Here is a 20,900-nt window from a genome sequence, read left to right on the forward strand (position 1 = left end):
GACAAAATTCTATATATGGTGCTGGAAAAAAATGAGCGCCTTGTGCTGGTCTATTAATGAGGCTCTGAGTTGGGCGTTGTTAGCACCTAGCAGCAGAATCTGTGCCTAACTTTTAAGTGTCAGGATTTGCACCGTCTGAAACCTGGTGTAAATCCCTGTGCCTAAATTAGGCATGGATTGGGCATATTTTGTAATGATGCGTGCAAACTCTTGGAACAACCATAGTCCATCCATGCCCCGCCCATGGCCTTGCCCCTTTTCAGATGCGCACCTTAGAATTTACATGCACATCTTTATAGAAAAAGCCTAGCAAAATGTACACATAAATTCTCATCGTTGCCGATAATTGATTATTAGCACCTGATTATCGGTACTAATTGGTTTGTTATTCAGTTAAACTGTACGCAGAACTTTGGCATGCGCCCAAATTACCACACGCAATTTTGAGTGTCATATATAGAATTCGGGGGTAAGGAGCTAAATTGAACTGTTTGAACGGATAACATTTTGCCTAGCCCCTAGTTATGCAAAATTTCAGTGGCCTGGATTTTGAATGACAAAAAACACTGACCAGATAGAATGACGAGGAATTATTATTTAAAAGGATATGAAGGTAGTGGTTTAACAGTAAAGACATATGTCAAAATTCTTTATAAGCAATGTATAAGCTCTCACTGCACAGTTTTTCTATTGCAAATTAGTGTCTTCTGCTGTATTAGCATTTCCTTAATTCCTTATGTATTGGGATGGTTAAAAGAAATTAAGAATAGCATTTGGTCAGATGACCATGTCAGACTCCTTTTACCATGCAAGTAATGAGTAACAAGGCATCTTTACTGGTGATCATTGACATCGCTAAACAGGTTATGGAACATACAGTTGAGTTAGGGAGACGAGGAATCCAAGTGGTAGACTCCATACTAACCGCAGCAAATCTTCAGCTTCATTCAACCATTTACAGCTTTTGATAGGAAAGGCACTAGCTTTTAGGATGATGGAGAATCTCTGTCTCATAGTTTCCCAGGTTCCTGCAGATTCACTTTAACTGTGAGTTAAGCCCGCCAGTTCTCCTTTAATAGAGAAGTTAATCAGTGAAGCATCATCATAGACACTTTTCCCTCAAACGTACACACACTGTCAAATCCACAAAACTAAGGCTTTACACCCATAAATCTTATTTAAGAAAAATCTTTATTTTGTTGTTTTGTTTTTGCTGTTCTGTGTCTTTTGCTGTTCCAGCTGAACCTGTGAGGCCTATCGACCCCGCTGCCTGGATCTCTCATACCACAGCCCTGACGGGAACTTACCCCCGTTATGGTATGAGCCCCTCCATGAGCTCCGTCACATCCACCTGCTCCTCACTAACAAGCTCTATTCCCGATGCAGAAAGTAAGTCACACTGCGGCCCCTGGTGCCAGGCAGTTCCTCACCTGCTCAGGGCCAGCAGTGTAGCACTGTATGAGACATAGACCAAGAGCTGAAAGGGGGAGACCAAGACAGGGCGCTGAGGCTGGGTTGTTTCTGGTTTCTCTATGACTTTCATTCCAGTGCATTCTGGGGCTTATGTTAGTCCTGTGTTTCCAGCAGTGAACACGGGGCTACAGGCATGTTAGGGATGAGTTTATAATCATGTTTTTTTTTGCAAGATGGTATAAATAACCCTGGGTGAGTCATGTGATTGAATTGTGGAGAATTTGATATCTCTAGAACTTCAAGTTCTCCCAGTCTTTTCTGGTCAGTCTTCAGTTCTGTTGAGGCCAGTGCTCAGCCAAATGATATACATAGAAACATGATGGCAGTTACCTTTACCCGGATTTACAAAAAAAAAAAAAAATGGCATGGAGAAGTAACCTAATAGTGCAGCAGTCTGAAAACCAGGGGAAACTGGGTTTGATTCCCGCTGCAGCCCCTTGTGACTCTGGGCAAGTCACTTAGACCTCCATTGCCCCAGGTCCAAATATGTAAATCACTTTAATTGTAACCACAGAAAAGTGGTATATCAATTCCTAACCCTTATATGTGGATAAGATGATCACAGAAATAGCAGATAATGATATCAGGCTAGGCCTGATAGATCTGATTCCGACTTATCCAGACAGCTCTGACTTGAATAGCTGCTGGATATTGTCTCTATCCGATTAAAGTATAAACCTGTGCCTTCCATGCCTTTGATTATTACTAACTTTAAATGGTGCACTTTTGTCCAGGATAACCAAACGTTACCTGTCCAGTAATATAGTGGATGACAGCAGAAAAGACCTGCATGGTCCATTTAAAAAAAACAGGTATTTATCTTGTTAATTCCTGAAATTAACCAGGTAAAAGCCTCTGAATATCAACCTTGTTGTTTTATAACCAAATTCTCATTACATATCATTCCATGGCTTGTTACCTTTCTCCACTGACCAAGGAGGGCTGCAACTCTCAGCATTCAGGTCTTTATCTGTTATCATGTACTATGTAATACATTGGGATAGTAGCTGAAGAAACACCACACAGGACTGTGACAAACTTCCTGCGTGTCCTACAATGGTTATTGCTATAGGCACCTTAGTAGCTCTCAGTGCTACTCTTTATGGCCCTTAAAGAGGTTCGATTTTCAGGGGATCCACACCAAATTTGCATGAGAAAGATTTTGCATACACTAGGTCATGGAGCCTAGTTAATAGGTGTATTTTGGTGACCCTGGAAACCAGACCTGTTTCTGACTCCATGAAGACCAGATCTGGGAGCCCTTGGTGTAATGCAACTTTCCCCGAATGCACTGGGGTCAGAGTTTAAACAGTATTTAGTGGGCCTTGTTAAGTATCTGACAGCTCCACAACATAGCAAGTGCCAATACAGTTATCGTTTTTGATCATGTGGGGAGCATAAAACTTGCAGAGGTCAGTGAGTGGCAGTTTTTTTTTCAAATTTCATATCACATTCATTTCTTTCTTTTAGCCAAAGCAGAGATGTTTGTCCATGTGAACTTTATCATGTTTTGTCTTGGGGTTGGTTTGTTTTTTACTCTCTTCCCCCAACTTCCCTTAGTTTTCTGATGTCATTAACCTTAGAATGGGTCTTTGTTAATTGCATAATTATAGGGATATCCCAGTATCATGCAGTCTACCTTAAAAATTCCCTCCACACTGCCCTTGTGATCTAGTGTGCATTTCATCCAATGTCTGTTGAACAGAATTCTCTGTTAGCTGTCCCATCTCTTTGGAGGCATTTTCCTACTAGTGATCTTAACATATCAGCCCCCTCTTCTGTGGCCAGACCTTTGGCCCACTGACATGTCTTGGAGTGCTGCTGGCTTGTGGTGGTGAAGTTTGAAGGCTATATGGCAGTTATTTCAGTCATATCAAAGGGCTGTAATGCACTAGGAACTTTTTCCAGTTCTCTGATGTGCTTTCTCAGATCTACAGTATCTGGCAGTTGATGTTAGAAGGCAATCTACTAGCCTAACAGTACTGGAACTGCATATTTACCATCTCCTGCTCAGAGCATTTGTTGCTTTGGAATAATTTAAGGTGGCTTTAGATTATGAGCAGTACAGAAAGCTCTGTTTCACTTTTTGGATCCCAGCTAATGTTTAGGGAATGAATTACCAACCCTCTGATTTTAGCTCTTCAAAGCCTGTTCTAGGCTTCTAATTTTTATACTGCAGTTGCAGGCCTCGTCTTCCTCAGTTCAGACAATTTGGACTTAAATAGGATTCTGGCACATTTGAGTTCTTTTCTGTACCAAATTCCACGTGCCAAGGAAGGACTACCTGCTTTTTAAAAAGATAGAAAATCTTCTGGCTGATCATTTGGACCCAAGCAGGTAAAATCTATGTAATCGAAAACAATGTAGCTTAAGCAGTAGAATCCCATGAAAAATCACCATTAGGGGGAATGCAAGACTGAATTCCGTATTTCCATACATTTAGGGCCCTGCTGTGGTTTGGTAACTTCATTTTTCACCCTCTTCTTAGAATTTTCCCTCCTACATCCCTGCCAGCTGTTACATTTTCCTAAATATGACAGTTACTTGGTTTCTATGTGTTCATTTCCAGTAAGTCTGATGTGGGAGTGCCAAACTATTGTAGGAGGAAGACAATCCATAATCATCATCAGCACATGAATAGTATGACTCTGAAGGGCCCTAAGGATGTTTTCAAAGGTAAATGGGAGAAATGACTTCTAAGTTCCTGTACTCTGGTGGCAGTTTCCATTGGAACTGGTTTCCAGTCATCTGTGCCTGCCCTACTTTATCCCCAAGTGCACCAGATATGTTTCAGAACTGACCTCATTCTATTGCTTTACCCGTCACTTTAATATTAACCTCCCATAACTCTTCCTTTTGTTCAACCTCTTCTTTTTAAGTGGCTTTATAAATTGTTTTATGGATCTTTAAATTTTTTGTGAATGCAATATCATTCCTGTCTCAGTTAAAGCACTTTGATTATTAAGTGTTATTGAAGTGAATAAACAATTCTAGATGACACCACCCCTGTGGCTTCACTTTGAGCTCCACAAGCAGACAAGAAATAGAAAGAGGGTACTGGAGGACCGTCTCTTGCGTGCAGCGCTGCGTGTGTCCGGTAGCGCCATAGAAATAATAAGCTGTTGATGCTCTCCGTTTTCCCACAAAATGGCAACAGGCAGCTGAGGTATTTCTCCAAGCTTAGCTTTTTCTTCTAATGCAGGGTTTCAGACTTATTCTTGTTAGAAAATGATCAGAGCTCAGTATTCTTTCTGAACTCTCGTTGAATATCTAGCGGTTGTTTACATTTCTGTGGAGCTGCAGATGTACCAGGTGTGGCGCCGAGGAGGATCACGCTGAAGAGAAATGAGACAGAGAGGCCAGTGCTTGTAAGCCCTTTCAGGGGAAAGAAAAAATTGCCTGGAAGCTAAGGAGATTTTCTGGATTTAGTTTTTTTTATAACACCAGCCATGTAGAATGTGCCTTTTTGTAAGAAGGGTAAATATATACCATTAAGTAATAAAGTTGAGGCATAGCTGCGCCTTTATCAGGATATATTCCAGAGAATGAGAAAATCAAGACCACTCTCCTGGATTAAGTTGCAGCGAATGTCTTTCTTGGTTCTTTAGGTGAGGTTGGATTTTATAAACTTGACCTGCTTGATAGGAGTATGAGATCTCTGTACTTTTGCCCATTTCAGTCTAGTTGAAAGGCTTTGCTGTACAGTATTGCCATTTTGTGGTACTTGATAGATTTGCTCACTAGCTAACATTGTTACAGAGATAGGTGAAAACTTGACCCAGGCATCCACAGAAATACCTTTTAATGAAAACTTTCCAGCTACCCATTGTAAAATCCTGCCTATATACAATGGATCCCATCTGAAATTGCACATGATATGTTTGGAAGCACATCATTATGTATAGATTAAAAATAAGTACATGGATCACTGCACAGATTTAGATAGCTCTAAACTTGGCTATAAATGTCAGTGGTACAATGTTCAACCCAATGGTCTATAATCAAGTTTCTAGAATATCTAAATCTAAGTTTCCAAGCGCATTCACTACTTGCTGTCAAGGGAATGTCTGAGCAGCTTACATTTTAATAACTGGATATAGAGAGAAGAATAAGAATGATAGAGCAAGGGTGGGGAGGAAATTCAAACAACAATTTTTGATAGGGCAGGAGGGTCAGTATTGGGAGGGTAAAGAGTGCATCTGACATGGCTTCACAGACTTCCACATGGGAGGAAAAGTAAGTAAAGAGGAAAGGTATATGCACAAATATTAAAGACAGTTCTAAAGGAAGGCATCGTTCAGAAGAAAGGTTTTAAGGTCGGTTTAAAATCTTTGGAAGGAGGTCTGTAAGCATAAGTAGAAAGACAAAGAGTTCCATAAAGTGGGATGAACAACGGAAATGATTGAGTTTCGAATATAGTCATATGTAATCTGTCTGAATGTAGGAACTACGAAGAGGCGGGCAGAGCAGGGTGAATGGGAGGGGTTGATAAGGGGTCAGGTGTTCTAGGAAGAGAGGATAACCAGTGGCTTGTATTTTAAATACAAGTAGTATGATTTTATATGTTATTCTGTGGGTAATAGGTAGCCAGTGTAGATTCCTCAGTACTCCAGTGATAAACAGTAGAGAAGAACTCTAGCACTGTGGTTTGTGAGATTGCATGTGACTTCTAATTAGCATCCTTTAATGCACATAATAAAGTGGTAAGCACCAGCAGGACAGCTTCAGCCATGCCCAATAACGTCATAGTACGAGTATGTTAAATGAGTTTGAGCAGAAAGATTAAAAGCTAACATCTTTAGTTTTAAAACACTGACGGCAGTGAGCAATACAGAGCTCTTGGTGCTGGTGATGGGTGGAAATGCATGCAGTGTGTGATCCTTTCAGTGTACCAGAAGCCTTTGGCCTCGCATCCCTTCCAGATCTCTTCACACAATCTGTTGCAAATCCCAGTGTGTTCTGTGAGTTTTTAGGCAGATAATGAGGAGCTTTATGATACTATTCTTTAGGAACTCTCCAGACCAGCATTGGTTAATCTTACAAGCGGGTATATATCTCGTCATGACCAGCAGGTGGAGACTGAGACAAAACTTTGGGTACATATGTGACCCCTCTCTAATTACCTCAGTCTGCCGAATAGCCAAGCAAAACTAAGAACTATATACAGAAAACAAACAGGACTCCGAACAGGAGTATCAACAAATAAAAACAGGAACGCTGTTGGAAAATGCAAAGGAACAAATGCAAAAAGCAAAGGTCCCTACAGCTTGCCAGCTACACCAGCCAAGCCACAGCTGCTGTTCTTAATCTCCCCGGCCCTAGAAAAATACTAGAAACCAACCAAAAAATGAAAATCTGCACGCAAGAAACACGACAATAGACAGGGTGGGGTCCTATGCTGGTCTGGAGAGGCTAAAAGTAAATTAGCAGGTAAGAACCTAATTTCTCCTTATGCCCCAAAATGAATAAGGAATGCCATATCTGAACATAAGTGAATTCTGGAGCTATAATTGATGGTCTTAGTAGATGATGGGGGCTGATCTTGGTGAGGGAGAATGGAAACTGCACTAGGTATGTGGAAGCCTGTGTCAGGAGCTGATTTAATGCATCATTATACAATGTCTCTCCATATCTTAGTTTCATATAAGCAAACCCAGAGTAATGTAAACAGAGAGACTGAGTCCAGTCTTCCCTGGGATTTGATAAAGAGAGGTGTTCCCTGACATCAGAAGCATGGCTCAAACTAGAGCTGATTGATGACTCTCTCAAGGCATTCTGTCCAAAAAAGAACCAATGCCTATATTTTTCACACACAGGGTTTTGAATTCATGAGCAGGGGCCTCCAGGTTTGAAAGAAAACTGTTAAATCAGACTCTTTAAGACCAGATTGTATTAGCTGTGTGTTTCCATGGTTGTTGAACATGTTGTCTTCGTGTTATCCTCATCAAAGTTATTCAGCCCTGTCCATGCAAGGCACAGTTTTCTCCAGTCTCCTGTGTTTTGCAAGACCCAAGCCTCTCATATCTGTATATAGTAGATTTTGAGTTGATGCTTCTTTTGCTGTATCCTACATTACTTGTCTACTTGAGAGCTGTGTTCTGCTTAAGAATGAGGCACCCATGACTCACGCTGGTGCTAAGCAGGAAGTTTCTCAGTCCTCATGGGTTTCACCGTTTGATTTTAGTTTTTTGTCACTTGTCCAGTCACTGCCTCTTCTGCATTAATGATGCCCCACCCATGTTTCATGAACTGGGTAATTTTTTCCTCTCTGCCCTGGCCAGATTATCACATAAATAAGATCTTTGTTCCTTAGGATCCCAGGAATATAATTTTCAGCTTTTCTCGCCAACCGGATAACCAGATATTTTTGTCTATTAGGTACTTGATCCAGTCTGGAATTTTGCACATCCCTGGCTCTCAGACCTTGATATTATCCAGGTTCTTTTCTTCAGCTGAGGTTCTTTTGTCGTCATCTCTGACACTTTTCTAATTTCAAATATATCAGTACAGTGTCATCCAAATTAGAATAATTAATTATCTACCAGCCTCAAATGGATCTATTGTTTTACAAGATGGTATATGTGCCAGTATAGCCAAGCTAATTTCCCCTGTGTACAAATATTCAAATCTTACTATTTAAGTATACCAATGTGTATCTAGTATCCCCCGAGAATAATGAAACATTAGAACACTGCTTGTAGAGGTGGTGGGAGAGCAGATATGTTCAGTTCAGTAGTTTAACTTGATGCTTTCCCCCCCCCCCCCCACTAAGTGTACTTTTTTTAGAGTGCCAGAATCTTGCAAGAGCAACTTTGAAGTCATAAGGTACTGTATAGAAACTTGTATGAGCTGAACAGCAGCTGAGTTGTACTTTCGCAGTATTTAGACTGAAGATCTGATGGCAGCCGGCAGTGCTGCCCCTGCGTCTGGAGTCTTGTTGCTTTCCTGAGTGAATGCAATCTGGGTTTGTCCTTTGTCCCTTCTATAGCTTGTGATCCTTTAGCTACTGGAGCTTATTAGGTCTCCCTTCTTGTGATGTGTCATGACAGAAGCATCCCTCAGCTTCTCGCAGGACATCAAAAATATTAGGTCAGCAGACACCTTTGTAGTAGATTTGTGACGGCTTATAAGCATAGCCATCGTCACCTTGCCACATTATTTGGCGTACCCACATCAACATCTCTGTGCCACTACTGAGAATGCGGTACACCTGTTGTCACTCAGCTCGGATCATTGTTCATTGTTTTAGCCAAACATTTCAATCTGCCAGATTGTCAAGAAGTGGTTTTGAAAGTCACAAAGATGCATTGATAATATCACAGTCTATTTATATGTAATAATCCTTTCTTCTCACTTTAGATCTAGTTAAAAATACATACATAAACATATGAACTGGCCTTGTGACTTAATGGCAGGCTGGCAGGACCTGGGTTTAATTCTCAGCTCGATTCTTTCAATCCTGGGCCAAATAAACAGGATGAAATTTCTGAGCTTAAAAAGAAAGGAATTGGTAAAAATCTTTTAGCCAGGATTGGCTCAAAGGGTTGTGGCATCCTGGGCCAGGTTTTAATTTTGCACCCTTCCCCCCCCCCCACACTCTCCAATCATAGTGCCAGTCTTCCAGTATGAACTGTGCAGATGTTAGGGCTCGTACCATGAGAATGGCCCCAGGAAGGTATCTTTTTTGTCTGATTATTTTATTTTTCCCACTTCTTGTCAGTTCTGCTCTCTCTATTATTTCCTTTTCTAAATTTTTCCTAAGTCCTCTTCCAGGATCCTGTTTTCTTTTTTTCCTTTCCTAATATCTGTCTCTAATGTTGAGTCTTCTGTTTCATCTTTTTTTTCTCCATTTTTCTTATCTACCTTTTTAACTACCTGTTGTTAAATTTAATTCCACTTTCTTCCCCCCTTCACTTTCACTCTTTTTACCATTTACTAACTTTCTATCCATTTCCTACTCTTGTTTCCCTAGTCGTCTTATTCTCCCCTTCTGTCTCATTCCTTCAGTAGCCTCCTTATTCCCCTGTCTTTCACCCACTTTGTAATCCCTCATATCTATACTCCAGCCCAGCCTCATCTACCTTCATGTGCCTCTCACCAGCCCAAGCTCCTTCCCTGTGACCTATTCTCTCTTTGATCCCTTATCCTGACTGCCATTTCTCCTTTAATCTTATCGTCTTCTCTCTCTTTCAAAGGCCTATCCCATTTGCTTCTTACCTTCTCTATAGCTCTCTGATATTTTCAACTGCATCACAGCCTCTCTAAGTACTTTACACTGTCTCCCCTTCCCAGTAATCTTCACTCTGTTTCAGAGCCTTCCCCCAGTCACTCAGGGGAAGATTCTCAAATGGTGGTAAAATCCGATGGGCCGCTATTGTGGCCTCTACTGTAACGATTTCAAAAAGGTGAGCCATTCTTAAAAAACTGTGCATGCAAAAGAGGTTCATGGAAAGTCGTTAAATTTGCATGTACCGATCACTGGTACATGTCCAGAATAAACCCACAAATTAAAAAAAAAAAAAAAAAAATCAAAGATCGACAAGAGGTATGCCCACTCCTTCCCGCCGCCGATGTCAAGCAACTCCCTTCCCCCCAGTATCAGGAGGGATGCCCACTGCCTTCTGCCGCCAAGAAACAGAACCCCCTGACAGCGGGAGCGATGCCCACTCCTGCTGCCAAGCAGCAGCCCTCTGCCCCACTTTACCTTGTTTACGAAGGCCAACCGGAGGGATGTCTATTCCCTCCGGCCAGCAGGTCCGCCTCTTAAAAATGGTGGGCCTACCCCTTCCCAGTGCATCCTGGGATATGCCAGAGAGGGGCCTAAGACTCTGATTGGCCCAGGTTGCTTAAGACCCCTCCTATGGGAGGAGCCTTAGGTGTCTGGGCTAATCAGAGCCTTAGGCACCTCCCCGGATGCACCAGGGAGGGGCCTAAGGCTCTGATTGGCCCAGGTTGTTTAAGGAGTGGTGTTGCTTGGCCGCGGCAAGATTTTCTGGCATGTCTGAGCTGTCAAGCCTTACTTTCCTGTCAATTCCTGAGCCAATCAGCGCTCAGGCAATAACCAGAAAGTAAGGCTACGGCAGTTCAGACCTGCCAGAAAATTTTGCCCATAAATATAGGACAGTGAAGTTAGGGAATCACCTGGCAATAATAAAGAATCGCTTGGATTGCTCGTTTCACTATTAATGACCTCGTTGAAATACATTTGCATGGCAGAGTCAGAGACTGCTAGGAAGCTTGGAAAAGAACACAGTAAGCCGTTTTGATAATCTGCCACTAAAATACATGAACGCTAAACCAGCTGGAACCGGTTTTAACGACCAATTTAGATTTTGAGAATCTTCCTCTCAGTCCCTATTGACCTCCCTGACTCAGTTCAATTTCTTAGTCCCCGCCATCCCTCCACCCAGTCACTGACTCTTCTTTTCCATTTTTTGTAGTTTGAGTCCCCACTTATACTGCAGTATCTTGTCACTCATAGAGTCTGCCTTCTGATTTCCCACACAGTCCTAGAGTCTCTGCTTAAGTCTGAGTCCCTGCTCTCCTGCATCCCCTTGTCCTCAGTATCTGCTCTTCTGCATACCTATGTCCTTAGTAGCTGCCCTCCTGCCTCTTTCTCCCCTTTCCTAAGTATCCATTACCCCTGACCTTTCTTCCACATCTACTTGTATATATCTTCTTCCCTAGCATTTTCCTCTGCATATCCTTCTCCCCCATCATAGTACATTCTCTTCTTTCTCCCAGCATAAGCCTCAACCCCTTTCTCCCAACTTACAACTCTCCAGCTTCAGCACCAGTCCCCTCTAGCATAAGCCCCTACTCCCTTATCTCAGCCCTCCTGCATCAGTCCTTCCTTTCCAGTCCCAGCATCAGTTGCTGCCTCCTATCCCAAACCTCTGTATCCCCATTAACCCCTTGTGCTGGCCTCTTTTCAGTATCAGTTACAATTCCTTTCTACCTTCCTATTGTGGATTAAGAACTGGTTGAAAGATAAAAAACAAAACAAAAAATAGAGTAGGTTTAAATGGTCATATTCTCAATGAAGTGTGTGGCGCAGTAGTTGAAGCTACAGCCTCAGCACCCTAGGGCTGTGGGTTCAAACCCTACGCTGCTCCTTGTGACCCTGGGCAAGTCACTTAGTCCTCCATAGATAGATTGTGAGCCCACCGGGACAGCTAGGGAAAATGTTTGAGTACCTGATTGTAAAACCACTTAGATAACTTTGATGGCAGTATATAAAAACCTAATAAACTCGAAACTTGGTAAATAGTGGGGTTCTCCAGGGGTCGGTGCTGGGACCGCTGTTTTTTTTACATATTTATCAATGATCTAGAGATGAGAATAACTAGTGAGATAATTAAATTTGCTGATGTCACAAAGTATTGAAAAAGGATTATGAAAAATTGCAAGAGGACCTTGTGAGATTGGACAACAGAATGGCATATGATGTTTAATGTGAGAAAGTGCAAAAAGATGCTTGTGGGAAAGAGAAACCCAAACTATGGCTTCGTGGTGCAGGGTTCCATGTTAGGTGTCACTGCCCAGGAAAAGGATCTAGGTGTTATCATTGAGGATATATTGAAACTCTCAGCTCAATGTACGGCAGCAGCTAAAAAGCAAGGACTATGTTAGAAATTATCAGGAAAGGAATGGAAAACAAAGATGAAAATGTTATAATTCCCTTATATCGTTCTATTGTACAGCTGCATATCAAATACTGTATGCAATTCTGGTTGCTGTATTTCAAAAAAGGTATAGCGGAATTAGAAAAGGTACAGAGAAGGGGGACAAAAATGATAAAAGGGATAGGAAGGCGGGATCCAAGATGGCAGCAGCTCTGGGTCGGCATCTCTGAGAGAGATCATTAGAGGAGCTTGAAGTTACATTTAAACTGCGAATATGCCTCTTTCAAAGTGCAAGGTGACGGTCTGAACTGAATCTCCTGCGGTTGGGACATCAACCCCTGCACAACAGTCCATTTTAGAGTTTTCCGCCGTACCTAGGCGTTCCCAATTTGATTCCGGAGGAGAATCCGGCGTGTTTTCAGTGGGAAACAGACTGGGAGGTTTCACTCTCCCCTCCGGAGGCTGTTCCTGACCATCACATCTGGAGTTTGCTGCGACTTGGTTGGTGGAGCCATGCGATGTTTCTCTCACAAGGGAAACCCCCAACTGCAGGGGCAGAAGCAGCGAGAGTAATCGAGGAGCAACGGGATTTGGAAGTGAGCTTGGGAGCTTCTTCCCAATATAAAAATCAGTGGTGGCAACGTTAGAGAGCATTTGGAAAGCTCCCTTGAAGCTCAACTCTTCCGTTGACAAGTCTTCCCAGGAAATCATGACACTCTGAGTGCAGTGAATACCTTGGGTGAAAAACTCAAAGGTACTAAAGAACAATTTACTTTAGAGCTTGAAGAAGTCAAAGAGAAAGTGGAAGATCTTCAATCTTTATCCTCTGGAATAATTAAGGTCTAAGTTTTGCTTAAAAGAAAAATAGAACAGTTAGAGAGCTATAACCCTAGGCTCAATGTGCGTCTCCTAAATTTCCCAAAGTCCCCAGGAGTGACTCCTAGGATTGATGTACTGAAATATTTACCTGAAAATATTCCTCCTGTTAATTGTATATATTATATACCTCCTAAGAAGGAAATAGGAGCCACTCCAGAGGAAAGAGTTAGAGATTTAATTGCAGGAGAGCCTTTGAATCTTAAGGACTTGCTTCAAACTATGATATCTGATACTTCTGAGAGAGTAACTTTATTGGTTTCATTCATGTTTGAGCAAGATGTGAATGCATTCTTTGGACTGTATTTTCATAATTCGCAAGTTCTATTCTTTAGGAAAAAAGTTTGGATCTATCCGGGTATTACCAGGCAAATGCGGGAGCGAAGAAAATATTTTTGGCCATGAGAATTGAAACAGTAACTTTGGGTGTAACTTTTCTTTTGGCTTATCCATCTAAAAAGTGTATGGTCAAATACCTTGGAGTTAAATATGTATTTTTTCTATCCGAGCAGTTGCGAGCTTTCCTGAATTTGTAGAAATTGTCGGCGGGAAATGCTTAGCTATTAAAAAAAACAGCATTTTAAATAGCAGGAACTGTCTTTTAAGCCAATTCCTTTTCTTTTTGTTATAATATGTTTCTCTTCATTATTTCTGGATCTGCTCTCTGAGTTTGTTGTGGTCTAAGGAAGAGATATTGTTGCCTATTTTCTTTAAATCTAGGTTAAGCTATTTTCTTCTGTGTTTCTGAAGTAAGAGTTATCTTGTAAATCTTATAAAAATTTAATAAAAAATAAATTAAATAAAGGGCTAGGAAGACTTCCCTATGAAGAAAGGCTAAAACGGCTAAGGCTCTTTATTCCGGAGAAGAGATGGCTCAGGGGTGATATGATAGAGGTCTATACAATACTGAATGGAATGGAAAAGGTAGATGTGAATCGCTTGTTTACTCTTTCCAAAAATACTAGGACTAGGGGGCATGCGATGAATCTACTAAGTAGTAGATTTAAAACAAACTGGAGAAAATATTTCTTTACACAATGTGTCATTAAACTCTGGAATGTGGTGAAATCAGTTAGCTTAGCAGAGTTTTAAAATGATTTGGATAATTTCTAAAAGAATCCATAGGCCCATTATTGAGATGGCTTGAGGTGATCCACTTCTTATTCCTAGGATAAGCAGCATAAAATCTGTTTTACTATTTGGAATCTAGCTAGGTACTTGGGACCTGGGTTGGCCACTATTGGAAACAGAATACTGGGATTGATGGCAATCCTTAAGTTCCTTACCTTCCTTCACCATCTGGAGCCTCCTCTTTTTTACTCTCACTGTGCCTTCCTGCTGCGGCTGGCAGCACAGGAATGTTTAAAATGAATGATAACAAGTACTTCTCTGTTTTCGCAAGAAACAGAAGTGCCTGTTCTCACATGTTCTAAACTCTCCCGTGGTGCCAGCAGCAGCAGAAGGAAAGCACAGCAAGAATAAAGAAAGTACCACTCCTAAAAGACTTGGAACCATGAGATGGGCCTCCAAGGCCTTTCAGCTGGGACACCCCAAACCAATGCCTCTCTTGCTCATCCCTTAAGCCAACTCTGCTTATCATTCAGTATGACTCTCAAACCTGAATATAGAGGACTACTGTGACCTTTCATACCCCCTCCCCTCTACTTCTATGCAACCATGTCCCTGTAGAGTTAGGTCAATATCCTGAAATAGCTGGCATAGTTACAGGGCTTTTAGTTTTTACTAAAATATAGTTTTTCACTGCTTCTGTCTCTCCAGTAGGACAATTTACTGATATCCCAGGACAACTGCCTCTCACAATTTATTCTCTTGGATTCTAAGGGTATTTGTCAACTGTTTTCAGAGACAGCAGAAATGTGCCAAGAGGAGATCAGATATGGCAAGTTTATTGCTCCCCACATGTTTAAAATTGCTCACTTTCTAAGAATGGGTTGCTTTCTGCTACTAACAGAACTAACTGACAGTAAATTCAAATGATGCTCCATATGTAAATCTACCAGTGCATGCAAGGGGTACATTGTGTGGATGCCCAGCATACAGGATCATTGACTCTAAGCATCAGAATAGTGTCTAGATATGTCCAGCTGAGGTTTTCATGTCATGATAGTGAAATCCTCCTTTCTATTTAATTGTTTTCTCCACCTCTTTCTTTCTAGTCCAGTTCTGCCTTAGCAGAATATGTGCTGACTAGTAGAGGTGGCAAGTAGGAGAGAGAGAATTCCTACAAAGAGTTCTCCCCCTATTGAGAGCTGAGAACCTTTTCCTAAATCGTGCTTGCAACTCTAAAGAAACTGAGTGTAAGTTAGCTAGAGGGTGATTTAAGTCCTTCAGCTTAGTTCTCTCTCTCCATGACTGAGTGTTGCCTTTGCAAGAGGGCTTCCTGGCCTCTTTTGTCAAAAGCCGATGGCTGTTAGAGGAACAGGATCTGAAAATGAGAGCAGCAGCAGACATCTACCTTTCACAAACCAAAAGAGGGGCCATCAAAACACAAGAAAAGTACATTTAAAGCATCAGAATCTTATTCCTAAATATTGAATTTTATTAACTTTTCCCGAGCCGGTACTCTGTTCTTTCCAGTTGCAATTTAGCAATAACTGGTGCAGGCTGCTGCCAGTTTGCATCCAACAGATCATGAGTGATGAACTCTGGTCCTGGAGTGCTGGAAATGGCTCTGATTCTCAGGAAAACTAAATATTTAAATTAAATAGATGTTCAATATTAGGTGACCTGAAAGCCAGACTGGTTTGTAGCTGTGAGAACCTGGGTTTGCTGTGGTATCCTTAGGGGGTCCCTGAAGATTTTGTAATGTCGATCAGGCATATTGGTAGTTCACATTATTCAAACAATTTTCTTGAGCTTTAAATTTAGTAAGGTGAGATGAGAAAGAAGGTTGTAAGATTTCATTCCTTCATGTCCAAGATGCATGTTAACATGTCTTCATTTCAGAAATGGAAGAGTGCCACCTCACAGTGAAAAGTGACATGGCAACCATTGTCAAAGTGATGCAGTTAGCGGACTCTGGCCTGGAAATTCGTGACAGAATGTGGCTGAAAATTACCATCTCCAATGCAGTTATAGGTGAGCAGCTTTTTCAGACGTCAAGATTTATTTTGTCTGTGTTTCCCTCCAAGTGTCCCTGTTGAATGCAGGAGTATTTCAAATCATCATACAGTGCCCTCCTTTGCTTTTTCTGCTAAAACTGGAAGTAACAATTGCAAATATAAAACAATCTTATAGTCACATATACTGTAAGGTTCAATGCAGATTACATTAAGATCATTCATATATTCAACAGAGAATATACAAAACTACTAAAGTTTTAAAATTAGCCAAGATATTTTGTAAAAAGATATGCCTTTAGAATTTTTCAAATCAAAATTGTTAACATCAATGTGTATATTTTCCGCAATGGATGCTTGTCCACTGTGAAGGGAACAGAAACCTCCAACTCAATTTGTGCACTGTATTGAATTTCTGATGGTGAAGATCATAAGGGTAGCCGTGACTAATGCTATCACCCTAATATCAATGAGCATGGGATGGCCATATGGTTTTTATGATAGTCTCCCCACTCCTAGCCAAACTTCACTGGCTCCCAGTGATTTCCAGAATCCATTTCAAATGTTCCTGCCTGGCTTTTAAGATCATTCACGGCATACCTTCCTCCCTTAATCCCACTATCTTATAGCTCCTCGAGTCCTGACTCTACCAGACCCGCCCAAAGGTATAAACCAGTGGTTCCCAAACCTGTCCCCAGCCTGTCAGGTTTTCAAGATATCCCTAATGAATATGCATGAGAGAGATTTGCATATAATGGAAGTGACAGGTATGCAAATCTCTCTCATGCATATTCATTAGGGATATCTTGAAAACCTGACTGGCTGGGGGTTCCCCAGGACAGGTTTGAGAACCACTGGTATAAACTATCCTTCCCCTCTCTACACGGTATTCGCTATGCAGGCAAACTGGGAAAATCCCTTCTCTTCAGAATCACAGGTCTTTGGAACGACCTTACTACCCCGCTGCGGAACCTGGGCTCCCTCCAATTATTCCGTAAGCAACTGAAAACCTGGCTTTTCACTAAAATGTAATTCTATCCCCCCCTTACTCTTCTCTTCTATATATAAGTTCATGTAAACCTTTTTTTTCCCTTCTCTTCCTATATTTTAAGTTCTTGTAAACCGTGCCGAGCTCCACATCCGTGGAGATGATGCGGTATATAAACTTAAGGTTTGGTTTAGTTTAGAAGCTGCTTGGATTATTGCAAAGCTTGATAAGAAAGACATGGGAGGAAGCTTGGGTTTGACCAAAAATAAAAATGACTAGGCCTCCTGTGGTCCATTAGAGCTGGTGGTGGAGTCCAGCATCCTCTCTCATTCTCTCCTAATGCCCAACAGTCGTTTCTCTTTGTTTCTTTCCCCCTATCCAGCAGTGTCCCCTCTCTTCTCTTTCTCTCCTGTCTAATGGTCTTTCTACTCCCTCCTGAAGCACTCAGAGGATTAAAAAGGGCAGTACAGCTGCAGCAGTCGAGCTAAGTGAGCATCAGAAGGACAGAGACGAGGCCCTGCAATGAAGCAGAACACTCTTTTCTGTGCAACAGGTGCTTGGGACAAAAAAAGGAAAAGCAGGAGGTGCTGCTATACAGCCTCCAGAGCACCACATGGTTAGCCTGACTGACCCACCTTGATCTCCCCCCCCCCCCTTCATATATAGAGCAATCTGCCCCCTAGTTGGAAACAGAACTCAGTAAGAGAATTCTAGAAGGCCTGTGGTCTTAGGCAGCAGAATGGGGTAGGCCACAGTGTGACCAATATTTTGCCCAACACAAGATCAGCAAACAGAGAGATCTGGGGTGGAGCTAGAAATTGGTTTCTTTGGGCCCCTTCCATCCAAAAAGGTGTTCCACTGCCCCTTCCTGTGGTAAGCACAGAAGTACACTAGTTATGAAAAAGTGAGGGGTAAGTTTAAAAAAAAATCAGCTGAAGTATGTGGTGCACCAGAAATGAAACTGAGCGGATACTAGATGGGTGTTAATGTCCCTTATCTGTCATCAGATTCTTTATTTATGTGAATGAATACATGATCTGCATATACTGAGATCATTGGATGTCCTTTTATTTGGCGTCACAGATTCAATCCTTAAGGTGTAAGTATTGGTTTTATTTGATGCTGTCATTTTTTTTAAGCATTCCATGCTGTTATTATGTTTGTAGTTTGCAAACCAAGTTACTTGCAATCCAAGGTTTTACTGTATATCAAATCTATGCCCCTTTACATGTATAGAATATACAGTACTCCCCCCGATATTCGCGGGGGTTCCTGCGAATCTTGAAAAACCACAAATACGGTTTTTCATGGGGGAGACTGAAGAGGGCAGCGGGAGAGGCAGGAGAGAGCAGCCGGAGCACAGGCGAGTGCAGTTAAATCACTCGCTGTACGCTCCGACCGCCTCTTCCTGCACTAAGTCGGGCCTTACCAATCAGAAGCTGCGTGTCAAAGCAGCTACTGATTGGATAAGGCCCGACTTAGTGTAGGAAGAGGCGGTCGGAGCGTACAGCAAGTGATTTCCTGCACTCGCCGGCGCTCCGGCTGCTCTCTCCTGCCTCTCCCGCTGCCCTCTCCTTGTTGGCGGTTCGCAGTCGGAAAATACTGTGAATGACCGGGACCACGAACCGCCGACCGCGAACGACCGGGGAAACACTGTAGTGCACACCTACATTTACATCTTCTGACCATGTGTAAATTTGTGCACTATGTATTAGGGACAGTTCTGAAAGCCCATTTCATAAAAGCACATAAGTGCCTCCATTCCTTTTATTTCAAAAAGGTGCTTTTTTTGAATAGTTCATATAGGCACTCTTTTATAAAATTATAGTCATTACGTATTGGTGTTTTGTAGCAAATTGTTACTTACTGCCTCTGATGTCAGCTTCTTATGTAACTTGCATTGGGCAAGTGGCACGGTGAAACCTTTGGTTGTGAGTTCTGTGCTGAGGCTTATAATGGAGAGTTTTGCTTATGCCAATAAAGAATTGCAGGGTGAAAATAGTCTCTCCCTCGCCAGTTCTTTTTGGCTGGTCTTCTTGGCCTCAGCATGCTTAAAGTAAAGGTTCTCCTAGATCCCCATTAGTGGGTAATGCTGAGAGGAAGAAGCTGTCCAGTCTTGAACATTACACTGAAACATCTGGCAATTTTTGATCTCTCTTCACAGGTGCAGATGTTGTAGACTGGCTCTACACACATGTGGAAGGATTCCGTGACCGGCGAGAGGCACGAAAATATGCCAGCAGTATGTTAAAACATGGCTACCTGAGGCACACGGTCAACAAGATCACTTTCTCGGAACAGTGCTATTATGTGTTCGGGGACCTTTGCAGCAGTGAGTCTCTGCTTTCTGGGAAGCCTCGGCTGTTATTTTATTGGCAAGCATCACTGAAAGATACTTAGTTTAAAAACCCTCCCACGAAAAAAATAGGGGTAGGCAATTCCGGTCCTCGAGAACCGGAGCCAGGTCAGGTTTTCAGGATATCCACAATGAATATGTATGAGATGGATTTGCATGCACTGCCTCCTTGAGATGCAAATCTATCTCATGCATATTTATTGTGGATCTCCTGAAAACCTGACCTGGCTCCGGCTCTCAAGGACCGGAATTGCCTACCCCTGGTCTAGACATACAGTAAGAAAGCGGGGGGGGGGGGGGGAGGGGTGTTCCTGCTTATACAAAGGAATGATAATTTTCAAAGGGTTTTATGCAGATGTCCAGTTACAAAATGGCTCAACTTAAACTTAAACTTAATGTATGGGCATCAGAGGAATTTGCATATATTTGCATACTTTTGGAAATTCAGATGTGTAAATTAGCCCAAAGAACAGGTGAAAATGTAAGCACATAGTTTTCCTGGGAAAATTTTTAAAGTGACAGTAGTCACATATATCTGCTTTGAAAATCCATCAGACGCTAACTAGGAAAGTATGTGCATGCTTTATACTCATTATAAAATTACCTTATCTGTCAATTAGAAGAAATGGTCATTCCAAAGACTCACTAAGTGCTGACTTTCTCTTCAAAGTGACTGGGGATACCATTCACTATTTGGGCATCCATGTTTCACCTAAGTTGGGAGATTTATATACATTGAATGATGAGCGACTGATCATGTTATTAGTGGGAGACTTAGAAAAATGATTTAGGGAGAATCATCATTTCAAGTAATACAGCCCACCCCACCAAGTAAGACAGGTTGCATTACAAAATTATGATGCTCCCTAAATTACCATTTCTTTTTATGAACCTGCCAATTGCAATTCCTAGAAAACAGTTCAAATATTGGGATAGAATATTCGGGAAATTTTTCCGGAAGGGGAAAAGAGGAAGGATCCACTGTTTGTGACTGACTTTGGGTAAAAATAAAGGAGGGAAAATCGTAATGCTGACATTTTAAAATCATTTACATTCATTATTTTGCGAACCCGGAGTATGATTGAAAAGGGTGTATAAGGCTCCTTATTTACCTGCTGAATGGTTGCTAAAAATGGAGACCCAATGCTGTTTATTTGGAAAAAGGTGTTTGAGAAGCCACCTAACTGGGGCTTTCAACCAATGTCCACCCAGTACGTCAACAATTTGCAAGTTAGTTTGAAAAATGTAGGAATCAGATTGTGTAAGGAATTAATGCTGCAGGGAATGTGTATTGCTTGTCGCAAGAGTTAGCGGGCCAGAAAATTCCCTTCTACCAGCTGTGAGGCTTTTGAAGAGCAGGGAGTCAGCATATATCTTGTTTCCTGTTATGTACCCCTGAATTCCGTTCAGCTGAAAATGTGCCTAAATTTTGGCCTTCGGCTCATTTTCCTAAATATAGGAAACTAATTTACATGTTTAGTGTTGAAAATCAACACTAGGCA

General features: G+C 41.7%; 1 protein-coding gene across 4 annotated transcripts in view; it reads left to right on the forward strand.

The window, feature by feature from the left end:
• The window catches only part of DVL1 (dishevelled segment polarity protein 1), a 174,942-nt gene that overhangs the window by 139,906 nt on the left and 14,136 nt on the right, over positions 1 to 20,900 (forward strand). For 2 of the 4 annotated variants that reach the window (XM_033922853.1, XM_033922856.1), the window contains exons 11-13: positions 1,240 to 1,389; positions 15,942 to 16,073; positions 19,207 to 19,374. In XM_033922853.1, the coding sequence (XP_033778744.1) occupies positions 1,240 to 1,389; positions 15,942 to 16,073; positions 19,207 to 19,374 (450 nt within the window). The remainder of the gene's footprint in view (positions 1 to 1,239; positions 1,390 to 15,941; positions 16,074 to 19,206; positions 19,375 to 20,900) is intronic. The other 2 variants (XM_033922854.1, XM_033922855.1) reach the window with 2 other exon arrangements.

The sequence above is a fragment of the Geotrypetes seraphini genome, chromosome 15, assembly GCF_902459505.1.
Source record: "Geotrypetes seraphini chromosome 15, aGeoSer1.1, whole genome shotgun sequence".
Taxonomy (NCBI): Eukaryota; Metazoa; Chordata; class Amphibia; order Gymnophiona; family Dermophiidae; genus Geotrypetes; species Geotrypetes seraphini.